Source organism: Lepidochelys olivacea, assembly GCF_965140295.1.
Source record: "Lepidochelys olivacea isolate rLepOli2 genome assembly, chromosome: 10".
Lineage (NCBI taxonomy): Eukaryota > Metazoa > Chordata > Testudines > Cheloniidae > Lepidochelys > Lepidochelys olivacea.
Genome location: NC_140420.1, coordinates 39,093,641 through 39,114,093, shown reverse-complemented (window position 1 = coordinate 39,114,093; position 20,453 = coordinate 39,093,641). Strand labels below are relative to the sequence as shown.

The 20,453-nt window shown below is 43.5% G+C and overlaps 1 protein-coding gene across 1 annotated transcript; it reads left to right on the top strand.

Moving 5' to 3' along the window:
• Positions 1 to 83: 83 nt before the first annotated feature.
• On the top strand, positions 84 to 16,222 carry LOC311526885 (uncharacterized protein; the record flags this gene model as incomplete). The annotated part of the gene is made up of 7 exons (XM_084640351.1): positions 84 to 136; positions 3,465 to 3,573; positions 5,186 to 5,306; positions 6,306 to 6,395; positions 11,030 to 11,116; positions 12,144 to 12,239; positions 16,152 to 16,222. 7 exons carry the CDS (start codon positions 84 to 86, stop codon positions 16,220 to 16,222), a joined length of 627 nt encoding a protein of 208 aa, XP_084496477.1.
• Positions 16,223 to 20,453: the final 4,231 nt, after the last annotated feature.

Below are 20,453 nucleotides of genomic sequence, written 5' to 3'. Positions count from 1 at the left end.
CAGAGTCATTTCACTGCCTCCAGCACTCCTAGGGAGTGTGTGGCACTGTAGTCAGGAGGCAGATCACTTTTCAGTGACAGGGAATGGAAGTGACTAGGTATCAATTCTCCAGGACAACCAACAACTCTAAGGAAAGGTAAAACCAGCAAATGTTTAAGTGGGGTGGGTGGGTATAGCTTTAGCAACAAACCCACAGGGGGTCCAATTGTCCAGTTCTGACACCTGTATTTAGCAGCTAAAATCCCCACTTAGATGGTTACCTAAAGCAGATATTTAAGGCATCTATGTTCTAGAAATTAATTCCCTTTATGAAACAGAGTGCAAGACAGCTCAGATGAATGTTGTGTGCGAGGATCAGGTGCTGAATAGAATTGTTAATATTTTAAAATTAAAGCTGTTTAATTGATTGATTTTTTTATTGTAATAATTATGCTGATAAAGTGAACTGAGCATCTCTGATGGTATCTTCTAGACTAAGCACTGAGTCCCATTGAGTAGATTGAAAGATTAACCTAAATCTATGCAGAAGCCCCTGGAATCCCATAAGATTGGGTCCCTAATCCATGAACTATTGGAACTCCTTTACAAAACTTTTCTTAAATATTACATGACTATATTGTCTCATACTATAGAATTAGAATTTATAATCCCTATTCCATGATGAAAAGGAGTACTTGTGGCACCTTAGAGGCTAACCAATTTATGTGAGCATAAGCTTTCGTGAGCTACAGCTCCCTTCATCGGATGCATTCCTGTAGCTCATGAAAGCTTATGCTCAAATAAATTGGTTAGTCTCTAAGGTGCCACAAGTACTCCTGTTCGTTTTGCGAATACAGACTATCAACTTTCAGGGTAACAGCCGTGTTAGTCTGTATTCGCAAAAAGAACAGGAGTACTTGTAGCACCTTAGAGACTAACCAATTTATGTGAGCATGAGCTTTCATGAGCTACAGGAATGCATCCGATGAAGGGAGCTGTATCTCACGAAAGCTTATGCTCACATAAATTGGTTAGCCTCTAAGGTGCCACAAGTACTCCTGTTCTTTTTGCGAATACAGACTAACACGGCTGTTACCCTGAAAGTTGATAAAGTCAATTATCTAGCAAAACTTCCTCCAATGGGATCTCAGAGAGCTTTGCAAACAATAATCAGAAAAGACAGATGGTATGTACTTATATCATAAACAAGCCTAGAAATGTTGGGCCCAATCCGTGTGGAACTTCTGTTGACCCCAATGGGAGTTTGTGGGATCAGATCTATTAGCTATTGCTTGTATATATAGTTCTCTTGTGTTTATCATCAGTGCCGTAGTTCTAATCTGAACTAGCATGGATGCACTGCATTGTCAGCACTTATACTGCCAGTATACCATTGCTTCTAGGGCTGTTGCTTAATCGCAGTTAACTCACACGATTAACTCAAAAAGTTAATCATAATTAACTGCACTGTTAAACAATAGAATACCAATTGAAGTTTATTAAATATTTTTGGATGTTTTTCTACATTTTCAAATATAATCGAATTCAACTGTAACACAGAATACAAACTGTACAGAGCTCACTTTATATTACTGATTACAAATATTTGCACTGTAAAAATGATAAAAGAAATGTATGAGGGGAATTGAAAAATACTAAGTACTGTAGTGCAATCTCTATCATGAAAGGGCAACTTACAAATGTAGTTTTTTTGTTATATAACTGCACTCAAAAACAAAACAATGTAAAACTTTAGAGCCTACAAGTCCACTCAGTCTTACTGCTTGTTCAGCCAATAGAATATCAGGGTTGGAAGGGATCTCAGGAGGTCATCTAGTCCAACCCCCTGCTCAAAGCAGGGCCAGTCCCCAACTAAATTATCTCAGTCAGGGCTTTGTCAAGCCTGACCTTAAAAACCTCTAAGGAAGGAGATTCCACCACCTACCTAGGTAACCCATTCAATAGCTAAGAAAAACAATTTTGTTTATATTTACGGGAGATAATGCTGCCCACTTCTTAATTACAATGTCACCTGAAAGTGAGAACAGGCGTTCGCATGGCACTGTTGTAGCTGGAGTCACAAAATATTTACGTGCCAGATGTGCTAAAGATTCATATGCCCCTTCATGCTTCAGCCATCATTCCATGCTGATGACACTTGTTAAAATAATAATAAGTTAATTAAATTTGTGACTGAACTCCCTGGGGGAGAATAGTATGTCTCCTGCTCTGTTTTACCCGCATTCTGCCATATATTTCATGATATAGCAGTCTTGGATGATGACCAGCACATGTTGTTCGTTTTAAGAACACTTTCACTGCAAATTTGACAAAATGCAAAGAAGATACCAATGTGACATTTCTAAAGATAGCTACAGCACTTGACCCAAGATTTAAGAATCTGAAGTGCCTTCCAAAATTTGAGTAGGATGAGGTGTGGAGCATGCTTTCAGAAGTCTTGAAAGAGCAACACTCTGATGTGGAAACTACAGAACCTGAACCACCAAAAAAGAAAATCAGCCTTCTGCTGGTGGCATCTGACTCAGATGATGAAAACGAACATGCGTCAGTCCACACTGCTTTGGATCGTTATCAAGCAGAAACCACCATCAGCATGGATGCGCGTCTTCTAGAATGGTGGTTGAAGCATCAAGGGACATATGAATCTTTAACGCATCTGGCATGTAAATATCTTGCAACACCGGCTACAACAGTGCCATGCAAATGCCTGTTCTCAATTTCAGATGACACTGTAAACAAGAAACAGGCAGCATTAACTTCAGCAAATGTAAATAAACTTGTTAGAGCAATTGGCTGAACAAGAAATAGGACTGATTGGTCTTATTTTTGAATGCAGGGGTTTTTGTACATAATTCTATATTTATAAGTTCAACTTTGATAATAAAGAGATTGCACTACAGTACTTGTATTAGGTGAATTGAAAATCATCATCTTGTTTTTTACAGTGCAAATATTTGTAATAAAAACAAAGTGAGCACTATACACTTTGTATTCTGTGTTGTATCTGAAATCAATATATATTCATATTTCATATATATGAAAATGTGGAAAACATCCACAAATATTTAAATAGTCTTCTATTATTGTTAATCACATGATTCAATCACAATTTATTTTTTTTTAATCGCTTGACAACCTTAATTGCTTCATTTACCAAGGGTTCCATGCTGTGTGTACACTGGAGAATAGACCACAGGGAACCATGCAGAAATCCTCATTTCCTCTCTTTGGACCTGATCCTATAAGGTACTGAGTGAGCTTCAACATCAGTGGGACTTGGGAGGCACTCAACACCTTGTGGGAGTTACTCAGCATCTCACGGGATCAGGCCCCTTCTCAGCATACATTCATAGAGGTGATATGCAAAGGGAAAGGCCTAAGCATATCATTTCTGCATTTTCCTCTGATTTCCCTGTTGTGTGTGTTTCTTTATGGGGTAATATATCTGAATGTTTTGTTTCCAGGGTTCTAGCTCATTTCAGTAACGTACTGCTAGTGCTGGACGAGATGCCAAACTTCCCTGAAGAGCTCCAAGGGGCAAAGAAAGGGATTCTGTATCTCACACAGTACAAAGTAAGGATCCAGACTCTAAATCTAATTATTTAGATCATGCCAAACAACGTTGCATCTGAACACCTGGCAAACTACAAAAGCCATAAACCAGCCACACAAACAGGAAATTAGTAGGGGGTGTCACAAATGCTACATCACTGCTTTAGCAAACTGCATGGCAGCTGAAGGGAGGAGCCTGAATTGTCTGTCTGTGTTCACGTGGATAGATTGTTAATCAGCAGTTGCAGCAGCTATGTAAATTACTCCTTTAATAAAGAATCCAGTTTAGTTTAAAAAGGGCAAGTTTACATGAGAAAATTTTGCCAGCATGTTATTGAGGGATATGATAATTTTTGCTAACATAACTACACAGGTAAGAGCCCTAGTTTAGACAATTATAGCAATACAAAAGTCATTATACCGGTATAGCTTTTGCCAGTTAAGGGAAACAGCATACACTATCCTGGTGTAAGTACTTCTATAATTGCATCTATACTAGGAGGGTTTTGCTGGTTTAACTGTACTGGTAAAACCCAGCTAGTATAAATCAGGCCTAATAAAACAACTCTTCCATATTATTACCCAACATGCAGTACATGAAACAACTTCTATAATTTTGCTTTCTGTGTGCTCTAAGTCTTCTGGAGGCAGCTGCCATTTTGCATTAATTTCAGATGCAGCCTGTTACAAAGGAGACATACATATCATCCTCTCTTCTGGAGACTTTCCTTTTTTTCCCTTCTTGTTTTGTTGGTTTCCTTTCATGTTAAAAAAGTCATTTCTACTGAATGTATGGTTGTTCTTTGTCAAGGCAACACACAACATACTGGTACACCCTAATGTCACTTTCCTTTCTGCCCATGTCTTAGAAAATATTATTTCTGGAGGGCAGGTATCATCATACACATGCTGTTGCAAAGTGATGGATTTTCCATTTTTTCCTGGCAATGATGAGATTGATGAATCTTAGAATATCAGGGTTGGAAGGGACCTCAAGAGGTCATCTAGTCCATCTAGCTCAAAGCAAGACCAATCCCCAACAAAATCATCCCAGCCAGGGCTTTGTCAAGCCTGACCTTAAAAACCTCAAAGGAAGGAGATTCCACCACCTCCCTAGGTAACGCATTCCAGTGCTTCACCACCCTCCTAGTGAAAAAGTTTTTCCTAATATCCAACCTAAACCTCCCCCACTGCAACTTGAGACCATTACTCCTTGTTCTTTCAATCCTGTAATCTCTCAGGGAAGGGGTTCAGTCGTAGTGGGCCAGCAGCTGAGAAATTTCCATTTCACACTTCCATGACTCTTGCTCGTTTCATGACCAATTCCATGTTTGCCGGCGAGCTAACCTATTGTAGTAACTACTGTTGACAGGGAGAGAGGTGATCCCTGAGAAGGTAGGCAAAGCCCACTGATTGCCATGAAGATTAGTATGAAGCTCTAGAACTTGCAGAGGGATCCAGTATAGTTAGTAGAGCAGTGCGGTTAGATTTGCATTGGTCTCATCTTGCTTATCATCTCAGCATTGGCACCTCCCTAGGTCTCTCCCTTCCCTTTCTGATCCCACTCCCCAAATAAGCAACAAAGCTCAAAGCAATACTGTTCCTGAACCAGTTCTTGTCTCTGTTTCCCTAGATGATATTCCAGCACAAGGACAAGGGCTCCACGACCATCCGCTTTCCACTTCAGCTCCTGGGGGACTGTGTGATAGGGGAGGAGCTGAGCTCCAGACAGCAATATATCAAAGGGACTATTAGTATGTGTCATACCTTTTCATACCCAGGACCCTACTGCTGCCACACGTCATAGTGTCTCCTGTCACACTTATTCTGAATGAGGAGAAGCAGATGGATATTAGCAGATATTGCCTGTGTGGCTGTAGAGAGGCCCACATGTAGATGTATTGACCAGGAGAAGGCCGTATCCCGCTATCATTTTGATGATCACTTTAAACAGGGCCTGGATTATTCAAAATATAAAACCAGGATTACATCAGATTTCCAAGGGATCTGTACCCAACACCCTTGCACTCAACAGAGGGCAACGGAGGCCCTTGCCTAGAAATAGGAAGCGAGGGCTGGAATAAAGCCCAGAATGTCCGTACCTCTTGGATTATCCAGCCACCATTTTGAGTTAGGATAGAAAATACCTTACGCACACATGCATGCATCCCTCCAAGAGAAAAAAACAACAACAACAACAAAAAACCTTCAGAGGATATTTATCTCAGATGACTTTATTTGGCTAATTGGGTGTCACGGGTTTTCCCCATATTATCAGTTCCTCAGAGTTATTTAGGTGCCCAACTCCTATTGATTTTTATGGGAGTAGGTGCCTAAATACCATTGAGAATCTGGGCCCAAGTAACTACTTACAGCAGGTGACTGGACTCAGGACTCCTGTGTTCTATCCCCAACTCTTGCTTTGAGATCTTGGGAGGAGAACTGCAAAGGATCATTGTGTGTAGCACTAAAAGGACAGACATTATATAAGAGTGACCACTCCCTTTCATCAGGTTCATTTGATGGCAGTGCAAGGATTGCCTCACAGGTGTAGTTTCTGTGTTGTATTCACGGCAGCATAATGACAGGGAAAGGAACCGTGGAAGGGAAGAGCATGGGAGTAGGAAAATAACAGGGTTCAAAGAGATGAGGAAACAGGGACAATAGAGCAAACTGGAGAAAGATGAAATATCTCTGTTGAAGGAACATCAGCCGATTTGACTCATGAGTTTACTGTAATCTCATCCATTTAGCTTCCAGTCAAGGTGTTCTCACCTTCAAATTCATCTTCCTGTATGGAGCCACCGATTGCCTGAATATGATCAAAACCCTGTCTTCAGCAGGTGAGGCTCTTGATGGTTCTGCATAATGCCAAAAGTCTGGTGGTTGTTTTATACACACGTAGGAAGGCAAGGTCCCAGCTGCAAAGGGCTTACAATGTACCTACCAGATTCTGATACCTCTCCTTTCATTATACAGTACCTTACTGAAAGAGCAGTCCTACTGAAGCTAATAAAATTACTTGTGGAGCAGTGTGCTTCTAAATCAGAACAAGGTCACCACAACTGGGCCCTATAAGGGCAGTACAGACAAAAGGATGCAATATAAAAGCGAAATGATTGATCAGTGTGGACTGGTACAGGCCTTGTGTCTCTTATGCCCTACACAAACACAAGGAGTTGTGTTAATAGTTATGTTACCAATATAACAGCTATGGAGTCTGACTCTCAACACTATTAAGGGGCTTTAGAAAATCAGTGGGAGTTAGGTACCTTAAGATCTTTGAGGATCTGGGCTGAAGCGTCTCATGTATATTGATGACTTTATTCTCCCAGCACCATTAAAGTAGGGTATTATCATCCCAAGTGAATAACCCTCTCCTCTTCCTTCTTCATTCACAACTACAGATCCCATCCCACATGTGAAACAGCCAGGAAGCGACAACTGGGGATTGGTCTGGCTTTGAGCAGGGGGCTGGACTAGATGACCTCCTGAGGTCCCTTCCAACCCTGATATTCTATGAACTGTGTAACTAGCAAGCCATCAGCACTCACTCACTGTGCTCAGGGATATTGATTCAACCTAGTGCCTGAACCCAAATGCCATGCACACTCAGTTCCCCTCTCTTCATCTCCTTTCTAAGGGCTTGGTTACACTTGCAAGTTAGAGCGCATTAGAGCAGCCCCAGGTGCCCTAACTCCTGAGGTGTCCACACTGGCAAGGTACGTAGAGCGTCTGAACTCTACAGTTGGAGCGCTCCTGGTAATCCACCTCCATGAGAAGCATAAAGCTTGCTGCACCCTGGCTGAAATGCCCAGGCATCAGTGTGGACGAGGTGTTGCATTACTGCGCTTTGATTGGCCTCTGGAAACATCCCATAATCCCCTGAAGTCAAGTGGCCACTCTTCTCATTGTTTTGAAATTGGCTGCAGGCATGTGGCTATCCCCTTTCAAAGCTCTGTTTCTGACAGCCAGCATGCTTATCTGCTCCAGGACAAAGCAAACCATTAGGGTGGAATGCTGCTGTTGTGAGTGTGGGGGCGGTTGGAGGAGGGATCTGCTGCTGTCTGAACTTACAAGACAGCATGCTGACATACTCTCAACCCTCTAAAACAAACTGTCTTTCCCCCCACATACACACAACACACTCCCTGTCACACTCCACCCCCCATCTGAAAAGCACGTTGCAGCCACTTGCACACTGGGATAGCTACCACAATGCACTGCTCTTTGTGGTGTAGCAAGTGCTGCTAATGTAGCACTTGCAGCTGACAGTGTAAACACATGGCAGCATTTTCCCTGCTGCGGTCTCCGAAGGTTGGTTTAACTCCCAGCACTCTACATCTGCAAGTGAAGCCAAGACCTCAGTTTCTTTTGCCTCTTGCAAAGGACTGAGGCAGGTGCTACTACCAATTTTTTCTGACCTTCGCAGTGTGGAGCTCTAAAGATTCCTCCCGTTTTGCTTCTCACACCTTGTGGTCAGACTTGTCATGGGTGATGTTCCTGTTCTGAACTGACCCAGCACCCTTTTACCCCATCCCCTAGTCTCAAAAGGTGCCTAACTCCCTAAGACACCTTGAAATTTCCCAGCCCTTATCTATATCTTATGCTCCATCTTTGGGTTTGTTTATGGTATGATGCAAGTTTCAGGAAACCCATTATCTTTCCATGGGTACAGATGGTAGGACTGGTCAGGCAGGTGATGAAGTTTCACAGAGGTTGTATAGAATATCTGTCAAGATAATTAACGCTCCAAGGGTTGACTGGCATGTTGGCTGGATTTCCCAAGCTCCTGCATGAAATTGGGCCCAAATCCACACACACATTTAGGCTCCTAGCTTCCACTGATTTCAGTAGAGAGACAAGGAGGGGGAGGGGTGACATTATACCTTTTGGACCAATTTCTGTTGGTGAAAGAGAGAAGCTTTTGAGCTTACACGGAGCCCCTTCTCTTCTTCACAGAGCCAAGAGCTTTGTGTAAGCTTGAAAGCTTATTTCCTTCACCAGCAGAAGTTGGTCCAACAAAAGATATTACAGTGGAACCTCAGAGTTACGAACACCAGAGTTACAAACTGACCAGTCAACCACACACCTCATTTGGAACCAGAAGTACAGCACACAATAGGCAGCAGCAGAGACCAAAAAAACATGCAAATACCGTACAGTTTTAAATGTAAACTACTAAAAAAACAAAGGGAAAGCAGCATTTTTCTTCTGCATAGTAAAGCTTAAAAGCTGTATTAAGTCAATGTTCAGTTGTAAACTTTTGAAACAATGACCATAATGTTTTGTTCAGAGTTACAAACAACCTCCACTCCTGAGGTGTTCATAACTCTGAGGTTCTACTGTACCTCACCCATCTTGTCTCTCTAATATCCTGGGACCAAGATGGCCGCAACACCGATTTCAAGTGAAGTGAAGTGAAGTGATGAGCCTAATACCTTTGGGGATCTGGTCCTTGGTATTCAGGATTCTGTAATTTACATGACAGTAATTACTACATAATAATGATCATACCTGCAGATGAGACAATTAGGAATTTGGCTAACAGCTGCTGAAACCCTTGGCTAAGCATCAAATATATGGATCTCTATCCCCAGATATCCAAGGGGTGTAAACACCCACAGAGGACGAACTAGTTAGCATGATAAAGTAAGGGCCAGAACTAGAGCAAACAGTGGAGTATAGCTAGTACTTATGAGATATTATAACATTCAGTCAGGTAAAATTTACATTACCAGGAAAAACTTTCTGACCCTGAAGGATCAATTAGCCTGAGGAATAAGTCAGTCAGTCATCTCTTATGTACCTCCTTGTGGCAAGGAGTGGCTCTACAGTGCCATACTAACAAAATGTCCCTCAAAGGGCTTCTTAAACAGACTCCACACAAGCTTTTCTTTGCCATTCACACCACCCCTTCTCAAGGGTCCCTGTTTATTCACAGAAATTGTGCCCCAAAATGAAACTCAACATCCCAAAACCCAGTCCATCAGTTTTACCCTCCCAGGCTTTTCCTACCTGTAGCCTTCGTGGGTAAACCCCAGGTCTTTCTGCTGGAACCTGTTCACCCCCAGCCAGCTCCAATTCACGCTACTCCCAGTCCCAGGCCTTCCTACTGGTGACTTACCTGTTTATGGTAGGCCACTACCTGGCTGGAGTCTCAGGTTTCACCAGGTAGGGTCTTCCCTAAAGTAGCCTCTATTACTTCCTGCAGTTTCCCAAGCTTCCCCCTTCACTACAGCCACCTGCTGCTCATTCTAGGGAACTACCTGATCCAACCCAGGTGTACCTCTTCAGTAATCAGCGTTGATTAGCTCCAGGTCCTCCAGCCCTTAAGGGGCAAGTCACCCTGTTACAACTCACAACCGATGTGGTGAAAACTAGACTGGACATAATCCTAGTAACTGTATCAGCAGGCCACAATGCTGCACAAATCTGTAATCCTATCAGGATTGCTTACTGGAGAACACTGAGGGTATGTCTACACTACAGAGACTATACCAGCATAGCTATGTCACTGCAGCTATGCTGGCATAACCCTGTAAATGTAGATGCAGCCTATGTCAATGGAAAGAGGTATTCCATCAGTATAGGAACACGACCTCCATGGATAACAGTGGTCAGGGCTGTTATTTCTTCACGCCCCTAACCAATGCAGCTATGTCAACCTGATTTTTTAAGTGTAGACTGGGATTTTTTTCTAGAACTTTAGCTCCAGTCCTTAATACAAGGCTCCTCTTCCCAGCACTGATCTACACTCTGCGTTTTCCACCTCATATTCTCCTGCCTGACGCTGCTTTGGTGCAGATAGAATTCACCTGTGAAGTTTGTCAGTATGTTTAATTAAAAGTGTTTAATTTTTGCCTAGTTAGAATCTGGATTCCTTTGGTTCTAGTGTCTTCCCTATCACTGACTTCCCCTCTCTGTACCTTAGTTTAATTCATAGGAAAATAAGTCCCAAAGTGGTGGCCCCACACTCTGCCACCAGTTCTAAAGTAGCTGGATGTTTCTGCACACAGGCTCAGTGATGAAATAATTAACAATGTTGCCATCACTGTTATCATTAAGCTTCTGAGTCAATAACCTAGTAAGATGCCAGGGGCAAAGGTATGGTTTCAGGCTGCATGCAAACTCAGGGAGGCACTACTGAACTGGCTTCTGTTCAAAAGGTTGCCTTCAAAACTAGGATGTCTAGAAAATGTAATTACCTTTTAAGTGAAAATTTAAATTCTGCAAGAATTGGTTAGAGCAACTAGAGGAGTGTCGGTACAGCATCCTGGCTGAGTCCAACTCCTGCTCCCAGTGGCTGGGGAGATTCACTGCCTTGGTATCATAGGTATTAGTGCCTCGTAAATCCTTCCAACAGCTAGATTTATACTTGCAAAGCTCTGTGAGACTCACAGATGAAAGGTACGAGACACATGCAAAGGATTTATTTTTACTAACATGATTTTCTTTCTGTTTGTTAAATATACAGATACATTAAGAGAGGATGCTAATCTCCAGGACTATCCAACGGCCTCCATCTATACCTACGCCCACCCATCAGCACCTCGAACTCCACGTAAGCACTGAAACGTTTTCACCCTGGTTACATGAAATGTCCTCCAGGCTTCCAGCTGGAGCCTGAGAGAGGAGAGAACCAAGGGCCCATCCAATGCTCACAGAAGTCATTCAAAATCTTTCCATTTACTTCAAAGGCTTTGGATCAGGCCTTCTATATCCAGGTTCTTTCATTCCTGGGTTACCCCACACAGTGCTCCACTAGCAGCATCCCTGCTGGTGTGAAGGGCTCAGCCTTTCTCAGATGAGAGAAGAGCTCAGTTACCTCCTTCATTCACGCCTGGGCTTCCCCATCCACCCTTTCCTGACACGAATCCTTAACTATCATAGGGTTAACTTCCTCCCTAGGCTGTGTTTGTGCCACTCCCATAGCTCTCAGTGATCATCAGTCTGCCCTTAACATTTGTTAAAGTTGGCCCATGTTCTCTTCTGTTCTGTTCTGTGTAGGTTCTCATAGTGCACTCATCATTGTAGTATCTGAGCGCCTTCCAGTAGCACATTAAGCAACATGACTAAATCTGTTACATATCTGTTGTAATCAATGACTCATAATTAGGGCCCAGTCCTGCAAGATGCTGAGCACTCAATTCCCGTTGGAGTCTGTGGGAGTTGAGGGCACTCAGAGACTTACAGTACCCTCAGCACCTCTCAGGATTGGGACCTCAGAGCAGTAATAAAGTGCATAATTGGAGCCCCAGCACCAGTAGAGGAACTTCTATTCCATAGTCATTTGGTGAAACTGCCTTGGGGTAGCTCAGTTTTTCCTTCAGAGCTATTCCTTGGGATCAGCTAGATCTTCACCAAGGAACTCCTCTGAAGCCTGGAAATTAGTAAGGAATAGAAAATGAAGAATGTGAGAGAGAAAGAGTTCCATTTGGACTGTTTAGCTCAGGCACTCAAATGTTATGGCTCAGAGCAAGTAGCATGTCAGCACCAGACTGAAAGGGGGTGCTGGGCGGAGGCTTCAGCTAAGGTGGGATCTTTGTTCACACCTGAGATGCTGAAAGGTTTCTGTTCTCCCTCGGCAGGTTCGCTCAGCACACTTCCACATTGGCCACCCCCCTATCCTGGCCCACCAGAGTTACCTCCACCCTACTCCGAAGTGGAGTCGACAAGTCCAAGAGGTAAGTCAGCACAAGGGCACACAGGGTGTCACACAGCTGGAAGTCACCTCGCTGGCTCTCCTAGTTCCATTTCCCTAGGCTAGATAAGGCTCAGCTCCTCCCAGCGTGATCCACGACTGCAGGGTTGGCTCAAGCACCTCAGCAGCCTTCTTCACCCACCTGCCCCCACAAGCTGCAAGAACTAAGATTCAGGGGGAATCCTCCCTGCGACTTCTGCATCAAACTCCTCTCCTATGCCAGTGGGGGAGGTTCAGACCCATGGCATGGTTGATAATGTGACATGCGTGTTGTGGAAGGAGTTTGGGATGGATGTTCTCTGTACACAGGTACTCAGAGGACCGAGTTGAAGCCTTATCTAGAGCTTTGGCAAATGGGGAGCCCTCCCAGTTCCCCAGGGGATGCAGTTTATTACCACCACAGAAGTCTCAGTCAGCACAAAGCAACTCATACTCCACTCCACACGACAGCACAGAGTTACCAATGCAGAGAGAATTTAGGCACTGCTTTGTGTAATGCTGAGCAAGCCACTATGGCCCCAATCCTGCATGCACTTATTCATGTGCTAGTCCATTGAAGCCAATAGGCTCATTCACATACTTAAAGTGAAGCATATGTCTAAGTGTTCAAATGATGAGAGCCTTAGGGTACATCTACACTGCGGCTGAGTGGTGCGATTCTCAGCTCTGCTAGATGTACATGTGCTAGCTTTGATCCAGTCAGTGAGCTAAAAATAGTGGTGTGGCCACAGCAGGACAGGCTGTAGCTCAGGCTGACCACCCAAGTGCACGCCTAGTATCTCAGAAGGGATTGTCCTCAGGCAGCTTACCTATGATGCCCCGTGCTAGCTCGATCAAAGTTAGCACATGTACATCTACCCAAGTTGGGAATCGCGCCTCCCCAGTGTAGTGTACATGTACAGTGAATGACTAGCCAGAATTCCACATGCAGTGCCTGGGCAAGAGGACTACTTACATACTACTGAATTATACTTGAGGACAAGTGCACTTACTCAGGTGCTTAAAGCTAAGCACATGCATAGGTGTTTGTAGGACCTGGGCCTTAACGTCACTTTACCCATCTATCAAGAAGCGGGAATCATTGGCTTGAATAATTGTAAAAGCCCTAATCTATTTGAGCGAAACATAATAATAACCTAACTCTTATTTAGCACTTTTCATCAGTAGCTCTCAATGATTTACAAAGGAGGCTACTGTGATGTGTTCCCCCCAGAGTGCCACCTGAAACTGTGGTACCACTGAGCCCCCGACCCACTGGCCTGCCAAGCCCTCTCCCAGGCTCCAGCACACGTACAGATAGGGATACAGACACTGTGATCAGCTCTGCATAGGGAGGCTTCATCTAAGGAACTGTCCAGCTGCTCCCGTGCACACCCCCCCTCTGCAGTGTAAACCCAAAGTTATACCATCTTGTGCTGCTCAGAGATCTGTACAGAGTAAGCTCATGAAATTCACCCCCTCCCTCAGTGTGGAGAAGGGATATGCATCAGCTTTCTGCCCCAAGTTATGACTCCCACACACTGGTCTTAGACAAAGAAAAAATAAACTTATTAACTACAAAAGAGAGATTTTAAGTGATTATAAGGCAGTGGTGGGCAACCTGCGGCCCGCGGGCTACACACAGCCCATCAGGGTAATCCGCTGGCAAGCCACAAGACAGTTTGTTTACATTGACCGTCCACAGGCACAGCTGCCCGCAGCTCCCAGTGGCCATGGTTTGCCATTCCCAGCCAATGGGAGCTGCGCGAAGTGACACGGGCCACAGGGACATGCTGGCTGCTGCTTCCCACAACTCCCATTGCCCGGGAACGGCAAACCGCGGCCACTGGGAACTGCAGGCGGCCATGCCTGCAGACGCTCAGCGTAAACAAACTGTCTCATGGCCCTTCAGCAGATTACCCTGATGGGCTGCAGGTTGCACACCACTGTTATAAGGGATAGCAAACCAATCAAAGCAGATTATCTAGCAAACAAACAAAACATGCAAACTAACCTTAATATACTAAAGAGATTGGATATGAGTAGCAAATTCTCACTCTAAATGATGACTGAAGCAGGCCAGCTGCACTTGCTTACAGCTTAGAAACCCCAGGTGTTTCTTTCATAGGCTAAAAATCCCTCTAGCCTGGGTCCAGCACTTCCCCCCAGTTCAGTCTTTGTTCCTCAGGTGTTTCCAGGAGTCTCTTTGGGCGGGGAGTCAGCAAAGAACCATAATGATGTCACTCCCCTGCTTTAAATAGCTTTTGCATATGGTGGGAACCCTTTGTCTCAAAGCTTAGTTCCCATGCCAGTCAGTGGAAAAACACTGGTATTCCAATATAAAATCCAGTACCAGGTGACCTGGTCACATGACCCTGTAGTGTTACAGCAGCCATGAGTCAGAGGCTGCTTGCAGCATCCTCAGGAGGACACCCCCCACCCCCAGTGAGAGAAAAACTTCTTCTAAGGCCTATTGTTTTCTCTAATGGCCCTTCCCAACCAGCCATCTAGACTGAGTACATTCTGCCTAGTGGGCGTTCCCCAAGTCTAAACACATTTGTAATACAGATATATGGTCAATATTCCTAACTTCAGATACAAAAATGATACATGCATACAAATAGGATAATCATATTCAGTAAATCATAACCTTTCCAATGATATCTCACATGACTTACCTTGCATAAAATGCATCATAATTATGCCATAATCATATCATAATATCATCACTGTGAAGAATATGGGGTTCAGTGTCACAACCACTATCATGAGCAAAACAGATATAATAAACATAGCAAGATCTACAGTAAAGTATATATATGTTAGAGAAATGCATTGAAAAAATGCTAACATATTTTTACATGTTAGCTCACAGTGACATCTCCAGTTTCCCTGATAAGTTATTTTCCAGCCACAGAAAATGTTTTGTGAGATTTTCTATACTTGTTTAACTCAGACGTTAAAATATACTGAAACCACCATCCTCCTAGTCACTTTTCCCACTGATATTTAATACAGCCGAGCACTTTACTTATTTGTTACTAACCATATACACAGAAATGAGAGAGACATCTCGATAATATCACCAATGTTGAACCATCCTTTGTGTTTTGGGTGACCATTCGTGTGATATGACTTTGTGGAAGAGAGATTGGAGCAGGGTAGATGCCAAAATGTTGTGGGGGGAATCATCCTATGAAGTTCTGATTAGCTGGTTCACATCCTTGAACTGTATCCCAAATTTTGAGCTATTCTTTACTAGTCTTTCATTAACTATGAATTCATTATTCTTATTCATTATTTATATTATAATAGCGCCCAGAGTGCCCAGTTGGATCAGGGCCCCAGTGAGGTGGGTGCCATATGGACAAAGAAGAGATTTTTGAGAGCCAAGTTTGAGATGTCTTAGGCCCTAATGTAAAAGCCCAATAACAGTAAATAATATCAAAGGGATTTTTACAAAGGCTGGCAGGAAGGAACGCTCTTGGTGAAATGCTGCCATTGACTCTAGAAAGTATAATTCTTCACTATGGGCAGCACAGTAGGAGGGATGCATGCCATTTCCTATATCTGTGTGCAGTGTAACTGTAGCCAAGTCAGTCCCAGGCTATATCTGGGGTCCATTCACATGGCTCAGCTCAGGGCATATGTACATGGCAGGCACGCCATGCTTGCAAATCGATCTCTCTTTGCCGTTCTTTTTCTTTCCCAGGAATTCAGGATGTTGTTTGGATGCAGAGTTCTGGTTCAGCCCACTAGAAAGGCTGGAGCAGGACACTGGCCCCTTACAGACCCCAGATGTGAGGCTGTTTGGCTCCTCTGCGGTGGGGCAGGCCCAGCTCCACTTTTCAAGATAGTATATAGGAGCAATTGTGAAGGATAATAATGTTGTCTCCACGTTTCTCTCATTTCTCAGAGAGCCAACAAGAGGGCTGCTGCCACTGCAGGGCCCTGAGAACCCAAGAACAGACAGACAGGCAGAACTGAGGAGTCAGCCCAGAAACGTATGGACATAAAACCTTTGTGTCCCTTGCTCTCTTCTTTCCCTCGACTCCCCCCAGCATGACAGTTCTGTGAGGGCAACGAAGCAAAATTCCACTGTCAAAGCCCGATTCAGTCCCTGACAAGCTGCTCTGTTACCCTGCATCTCATTGTGCTTTCTGCAGCAGTAAAAGCTCAGATTTTCTCCCCACACTTGTCTTTGTGATTGGTTTTTTCAACCCCAAACTATATCCAGAAAACTCAGCCAGCCAGCCACCATGATCTTGATGGGAGCGTAGCCCCACGTGCTTCACATGGAAATTTCAAACTGGCCTGTGGTTATCTAATATGATTGGAATGTATCTCCTGTTCCTATGAACACCTGTAGTCCATATCACTGAAAGTCATGTTAACAGAACCAGCTTCTAGCATGAAAGTGTAAAGAGGACAAGCATGTTGAGGAAGGCACTGTTATTTAACAAGTATAGCAGTAACTGGAAATTAGAAGACATGGGTTGTATTCCCTGCTTTGATATTAACTCATGATGTGACTAGGCATGTCACTCCCCCTCTCTGTTTAGCTGCTTGCCATAGCGTTTGATCCTGCTACCCATCACTGTAATATCTGAGTACCTGCCATGTAAAAATCAATAGCAATAGCAAAGTCTGTAGTGGTTTTCATGGAGTTTCTGTCTTTTTGAAATGAAAACTTCTTTGGGTAGGGTTTTTAGTTTTTCTTTATTTTTAAACATGCATTAGTTTACTTCTATTTTGGATTTTTTAAGTTGATTAGTTTCAGGGAGGGTTTTGGACAGAAGGGAGTGAGTCGATGCTGTCACATCACTCTTAGGGTGGTAGAGAGACCTTTTCAAAGAGGAAGGTTTTGTAGCATTTCCTAAAAATGGTCAGACTCTGCATTCACCTCTGGAAGTTTGTTCCATAGTCAGGCCCCCTTTACCAAGATTACTTCATCCTGAGCTTTGTGAGCTGCTATGTCCCAGAGGATCACAGCTGTTGTGTTGGTTATTGGATCAAAAGTGGGTCTTTAATGTAGCTACAGCTTGAACCATTAATTGCTTTGAAAATTAGGACAAAGGCCTTAAACTGGCATCAAAAACTGCCTGGCACGCAGTGGAAGGAAGGACTTGAGCCTGGGCTTATATCAACCTAATCTATAGAGAAGGGAATGAATCTGTGCCTCAGTTTCCCTATCTATAAAACAGGCTAATGGTAGCTCCAGCACTTTGAGAGCCTCAAAAGAAAACCAAAGTAAGTGCAAAGTATTACTACGGTTTTCCTCCTGGGGTTTGTGTAATAACATAGGCTTCCCAAAGTGGCTATGTTTGTGCAGAGTAGAGTCCCTGACTGTCAAACTCTGATGGTCCCGTTTGAACTTTGAACCCGAATTTACAGGCAGCATGGTTCAGCTGAGTAAGCCTAGAGTCAGTACCTGGTGTTTCAGCAATGTCACTCATGTGATCTTAGCTGATATAGGACTGGCCACTATGTTTTAACAGTGACTTTCTATATTATTTTTCTTTCCAGATTGCATGGAGCTGGGGCCATGCATCCCTGTGGACTATTAAATTAGAATTGATTCCTGGGCTCTGATGGATTTTCAGTCATTCTTCTCCATTCAACCAGGCAGGATGGGGGAACATAGGTATCAAGAAATGCCTTAGAGCTCACCATTTTGAAGCACACAATGTGTAGGAGGTGATCATAGTACTAGGTGTTATAATACTGGACTGGAAGACAGATCTGGTTTTAATCCCAGCTGTGCCTTGGACAAGTCACTATCTCTCTGTGCCTCAGTGTCCCCATCAATAAAATGAAGATAATGATAGTGACTGCAGAGGAGGATTGTAAGAATCAATGAATGTATGTAAATTGCATTGAGATTCTTAGATAGAAAGCCCTAGAGAAATGCCAAGTGTCATTATTTCAATTTTTAGTTGCTTATCAATGAACAGGTTTTGAGGGGAAGGGATGGTGGCATACAGTTGTGGGTGCTTCAAAACTCTGACACCCGGGCCATGCAATCAACAGAACCTCTTCTGTTATAAGAGGTACTTCACTACAGTACAGTGAACCCTCTAATAAATGACCACACCAGGAGCCAGCAAAATCAGTTGCCTTGAAGAGAAAGGACCAGATTCTCCAGTCTTCAAAGGTGACTTTGCACCATGTAAGTGGCACAAGGCAGCCAGAGCTGGCCAGTGGAGGATTATCCCTGAATGGAAGCAGCTGTGTCAGCTGTTACGCCCCAGCATCCCAGCACATGAGAACTGAGGGTATATGTAAGGGACAAGGTATGGTCAAGAGGCTCCACTATGCCCAGTCTTCTACGAGTGTAAATTCAGGCTGCCCCTGAATCAGAGAGATGGAACACAGGGTGTTTAAATAAAGATTGAACAAAATGATGCTAGAAACCTTAGGCATATCATTATGTGGTCCCTGTAGACAGGAAGTAGCCAGCTGCATCTGAAGAAGTGGGGTTTTTTACCCACGAAAATTCATGTTCAAATAAATCTGTTAGTCTTTAAGTTGCCACTGGACTCCCAGTTAGAGGTTGTTCTTAGTGCAGGTTACATAATTTACTATGAATTATTCCTTAAATGCTGGTGGCAGATACCAGATTGAAAGCCCTGAAGAAGGAAATCCTCTATCCACCACGTAGGTACAGAAGAGGCAGTGACCATGCAGTCTTTCCCACTCTTCCACATTCTATGCCTGCCCTGGAGGGATCGTCTCTCGGGGCAGAAGGGGCATTATTAACACACACATGGAGACTGTAGCTTTGTTTGTTTCAGAGCGAGGGAGGCCTACGATTATTCTGTAAGTGTTATTAGTTCAGCATCCTCGGTCTCTCTACAACTTAATGCCAGCTGTATGGGGGAGGTGGACACTGTCACCAGAAATGAGAGGCCTGAGATCACTAACTCATTTCTCAAGTGCCCGTCAGCCATTAATGACTTTTAGTCACTAACAAATCTTAGCCAAGTGGCAAATGCCAGGTGATCTTTGTCACTGCTGTAAAGGAACCCTCCCCTGGGGAAATCTCCTCAGGGATGAGTTCTCAGCGGTGCCCAAGACAATGCACTTGTTTGAAATCTGTGAGAGAACATATGGGAAGTTGACTGCTGATTGGCTGCTATGGGGAGGGAATGATTTATAATTGTTTAAATAGGATTGAAAACCTCTGTAATATTTTGCTGCTTTTCCTAATACCATTACAGCCCTCTCCATAGCAACCAGTTGAGACATCATAGACTTTGTTCCTGGCCTGAGAGGTTAGCTATGAGGACTAAAATTGTGATCTGGGGCAGGCAGGGCACAGCAGTGTGGATGGCTAAGCTAATGAAAAATATTAACAATGCTGGCCATACTGGAAGAAGTATAAAGTATCTAAGAAAGCAAGAATTAAATGAAGAGAGAAAAAAATCAGCTCAATGACATGTACTTGGCAGAACAATTTAAAAGTTTAAATGTAAAGATCAGTGAAAACAAAGTGTATTGAACTTCACAGCTGTTAGTTAGGCTGGCCACCACAGCAATGCAGAACTTGATGGCCACAGCAGGGAGAGAACTCAGATTCTCCTGCTCCAAGATCGACTTTTGTCTGAGCTAAAGGAGACTCTCTATTACATGACAGCAGTACAGGGTCTATGATGCAGAGTGGACACTTCTCATTCCAGCCTCTAATGCCCTGGCCAGCTCATTGTGGTATTTTGTTCTATTTTTTTATTAGGATCAACTAATAATTTTTTTATTATTAATAAAAATACCTAGCTCTTATCTAGTGTTTTCATAAGTAGCTCTCAAAGTGCTTTACAAAGGATATTATCCATTTTGCAGATGGGAAAACTGAGGTATAGAGAGATGATGTGACTTGCCTAAGGTCGCCCATCAAGCCATTAGCAGAGTTGGGAATAGAATCCAGGCCTTGAGTCCCTGTCCATTTCTCTATCCACCAGGCCCAGCTGGCTCTCTCAGTTAAACAAACACTGATTTAGCCTGGGGGCAGACAGGTGGCTAATGCTTTATATTCCAAAGTGGGACCTGGTCCTGGTTTCTCATTGGGAAGGCTGCAATTAAGGCTGGTGTTAAGGTCAATATTGACTAACGCAGTGCCAGGATACTGTCATCAATCAAAACAGTAAATTATGTTTCTCATGAAAAAGAAACACAAAACAAATTCAGCTTTCTACAATACCTGATCCTCTCATAGAATTAT